Below are 3273 nucleotides of genomic sequence, written 5' to 3'. Positions count from 1 at the left end.
CACTTTGTGAATTACATATTTTGACAATTATTAGTGGTGTAACTGGATCTTTGAGATCGTGAATCATGTACATGTTTTATTAAATTTAAATATATGAATATTTAATTTTATAAATGGTTTATAAAATAATAATTGTTTATTATTTTAACTATCCGCTGCATTAATCTGATTTAAAAGTACACACGATTTTCCAACAATCATGACTCCAGTGACTTGCAAAATGTTCTTATCTAAAACATACAATTTAAACAAACTAAATTCTAACATTTGAGGACTTAAATTGCATATCATGTTAACACAGGGGGTATTATATAATAACAGAGGACTCATCCACCTGTCATGTACTATTATCAAATTTATCCACCGTTGGATCATGTTATCCGATGCAAATATGACTAGGAAAAAGCATGATCCAAAACAAAAGAGAAATTTTAATCCAAAAAAGAAAAAATAATGACCCCACAATTTCTTCAATCCCAATTTCAAAAACCACTTTTTACTCTTATACGTATTGTCATAAAACACACATCACAAAAATAAGCAATAAAAAAAAAGACTTTTGACTAAAATCAATCCAAAAACCCTTTATTCAATTCTTCATTTTACATCTGAAATTATACAAAGTTTATGTTTGATTTGGGGAAAGATCAATAATTGAACATATGGCTAAACTTATGAGTAATGATTACATGCTTTCTGCGTGTAATAATCATGGTTTGTTGTGTAATAAATTGGATAAATTGTCGGTGGGTATGATAAAGATGCCTGCTTTTTCAAATTTGGGGTCATCTTTAACCGTCCGTTCATCGGCCGGCGGTGAATTTTTTGGCCGGCCGGTGGCTATGAGAGGTCAAGAAAAAAGAGCTGGTTCCCAACTGGCTGCTGCTTCTGATGCTAAGGTTTGTATTTTTTATTTTTTATTTCAGCTATTACCCATATTTATTAATTCGATTTTACAAGTAATTAAGCAATTTGTCTGAAATTTATGTGATTAATTTGTCTGAAATTTATGTGATTAATTTGTCTGAAATTTATGTGATTGGATGTCATCTTGATTATTTGAATTTATAATTTTTAGCATTATATTGTCATCAAGATTTGGGCTTTTTATTGTTTTTTTGTTTCTTATTTGGTTTATGCCCTATGAATTATTTGTATAATATCATATTCATATGTTCTTATGTAGTTAATAAAAGATGAGTTTGATGTTGCAACCAGGTATAAGCTAATAAGTACAAAATAGGTATTTAGTGTTTGACTATGTTCAAGAAAATTAAAAAGGAAGGGACTTTATGATCTTTCTTGATGCTGTTCTTTATGCAATTTATTTAGTTTCTTGATGATGTATTTTATGGATCTAGATTTTAAATTCTTTTAGGAAGACGACTTGATTCATGCTACAGACCTACAGTACTAGAATTCATGATATATGTGATTGAAAGATCAAATTGTTGAAGCATAATTACTATGTTGATTTATTTCTTGCAATTAGTGGTAGTTAAAGTTACTTAACTCATGGTTGTTGTAATTGGGATGAAACAGATGAGTATTAGTATTGGGAAATATTTAAGATGGTGGGATAAAGGTCTTCAACCGAACATGAAGGAAATAACCGGTGCAGAAGATCTCGTCGAATCTCTTTCGCAGGCAGGCGATCAGTTAGTCGTCGTTGATTTCTTTTCGCCTGGTTGTGGAGGCTGCAAAGCTCTTCATCCTAAGGTATGTCTCAAAATCAAATCTTTTTTTCTTTTTTAATTTGATCTTTTATTCATAGGCGAATCGATATTTTTCCTCGGTCTAGTCGGGTTATATATGTTGTATTTCTATTCGGTCAAATGAGTCAAATCTGAAACTTTAGCTCATGGTAACGAGTCAAACAGATTGAAAGTTTCCTAAAGGGTATATTTTTAACACACAAACTCAAATGATTGGTGAAATGCTATATATTTTGTATATCATTTACGGTATTAAAATTTCATGTTTTGACAACCCTTTACAAAACCTTCCAACCCGCCCATTTTACCACATCTACCATTTTCTAAGATATACAACTTTCGGGTGTTGCAGATATGTCAATTAGCAGAGATGAATCCAGATGTACAGTTTTTGCAAGTGAACTATGAGGATCACAAATCCATGTGTTACAGCCTCGGTGTTCACGTTCTTCCATTCTTTCGGTTTTATAGAGGGGCTGAAGGTCGTCTTTGTAGCTTCAGCTGTACAAATGCTACGGTTCGTGTCATATTCCTTTATTTTCTCTTCTATTAGTAATGGTTACACTTGAGGTGGCTAGTTGGGTAATGGGTCTAAATGGGCATGTCATCTTACTGTGTTGAGGCATAATGGGTTGGGTCTGGTTCGATTGACCCGTCAATTTTGTTATCATTTCAAAAATGTAGCGACGAACGTATGTAGTAATTATGAAAGTTATTTTACTAAAATGAAAATCCATTTTTTTTGGTTGACTAAACAACTTAGGTATAAGCATTTTTTAAATTTTTGACAAGTTATACCTTTTACCTTTTATAAATTAGAAAATCATAATAGATTTATGACCATTCTTTAACCCAAGGATTTATGATGATACAGATCAAGAAATTTAAAGATGCATTGGCAAAACACAAGCCTGATCGATGCGGTTTAGGCCCTCCGAAAGGTTTGGAAGAAAAGGAATTGGTAGCACTTGGTGCGAACCGGGATCTTTCGTTTGTTTATACCCCAAAACCCGACCTGCAACCGTATGTGGCTGTAGCAGGTTCGTTACCCGAACCAAGTCATCCTCTTCCGCTACCTCGTCCCTTAAAGTCAACATCGGAAATACAAGAAGACAATAAAGATAAAAACTTGGTGTCTTCTGGTAGATGAGATGTATTATTATCAAGTGTTTGTATGTGAAATGTTAGTGTTTGTACAGGGCACCTAATTTGTACTATTTTGTTTATGTTTTTCTTGTGTAAATAATACAAAAGTAGCAAAGTGTGACCACAATTCTTAGAAGCCTAAATTTGTGTCTAGTGTGTAGTATGTTTATAACATATCTAACAGGTAAACTCTGAAAATTAAGCTTGGGTAAACTTGTTTTTACAGCCCGGAGTCTTATTGAATTTGAACAAAAAAAGAAGCTTTTTTTTAAGGTGTATGAGCTTACTAACTTTTTTTTTTTTTTTTTTTTTTTTTTTGGTGTACCTGTGCTTCTGACCCGCTTTACGACTCGACTAATCTTAATCTCAAGACGACCATCACTTTGCGGCAATGGCCACGAGGCGACTTATT

At 32.8% G+C, this 3273-nt stretch overlaps 1 protein-coding gene across 1 annotated transcript; it reads left to right on the top strand.

Annotated features, from left to right (window-relative positions):
- Positions 1–509: 509 nt before the first annotated feature.
- On the top strand, positions 510–3066 carry LOC139866452 (thioredoxin-like 1-1, chloroplastic). The gene is made up of 4 exons (XM_071854691.1): positions 510–899; positions 1543–1719; positions 2068–2232; positions 2590–3066. Exons 1-4 carry the CDS (start codon positions 663–665, stop codon positions 2863–2865), a joined length of 855 nt encoding a protein of 284 aa, XP_071710792.1. The 5' UTR covers positions 510–662; the 3' UTR covers positions 2866–3066.
- Positions 3067–3273: the final 207 nt, after the last annotated feature.

Source organism: Rutidosis leptorrhynchoides, chromosome 1 (assembly GCF_046630445.1).
Source record: "Rutidosis leptorrhynchoides isolate AG116_Rl617_1_P2 chromosome 1, CSIRO_AGI_Rlap_v1, whole genome shotgun sequence".
Taxonomy (NCBI): Eukaryota; Viridiplantae; Streptophyta; class Magnoliopsida; order Asterales; family Asteraceae; genus Rutidosis; species Rutidosis leptorrhynchoides.
This window is presented reverse-complemented; position numbering and strand designations above follow the sequence as displayed.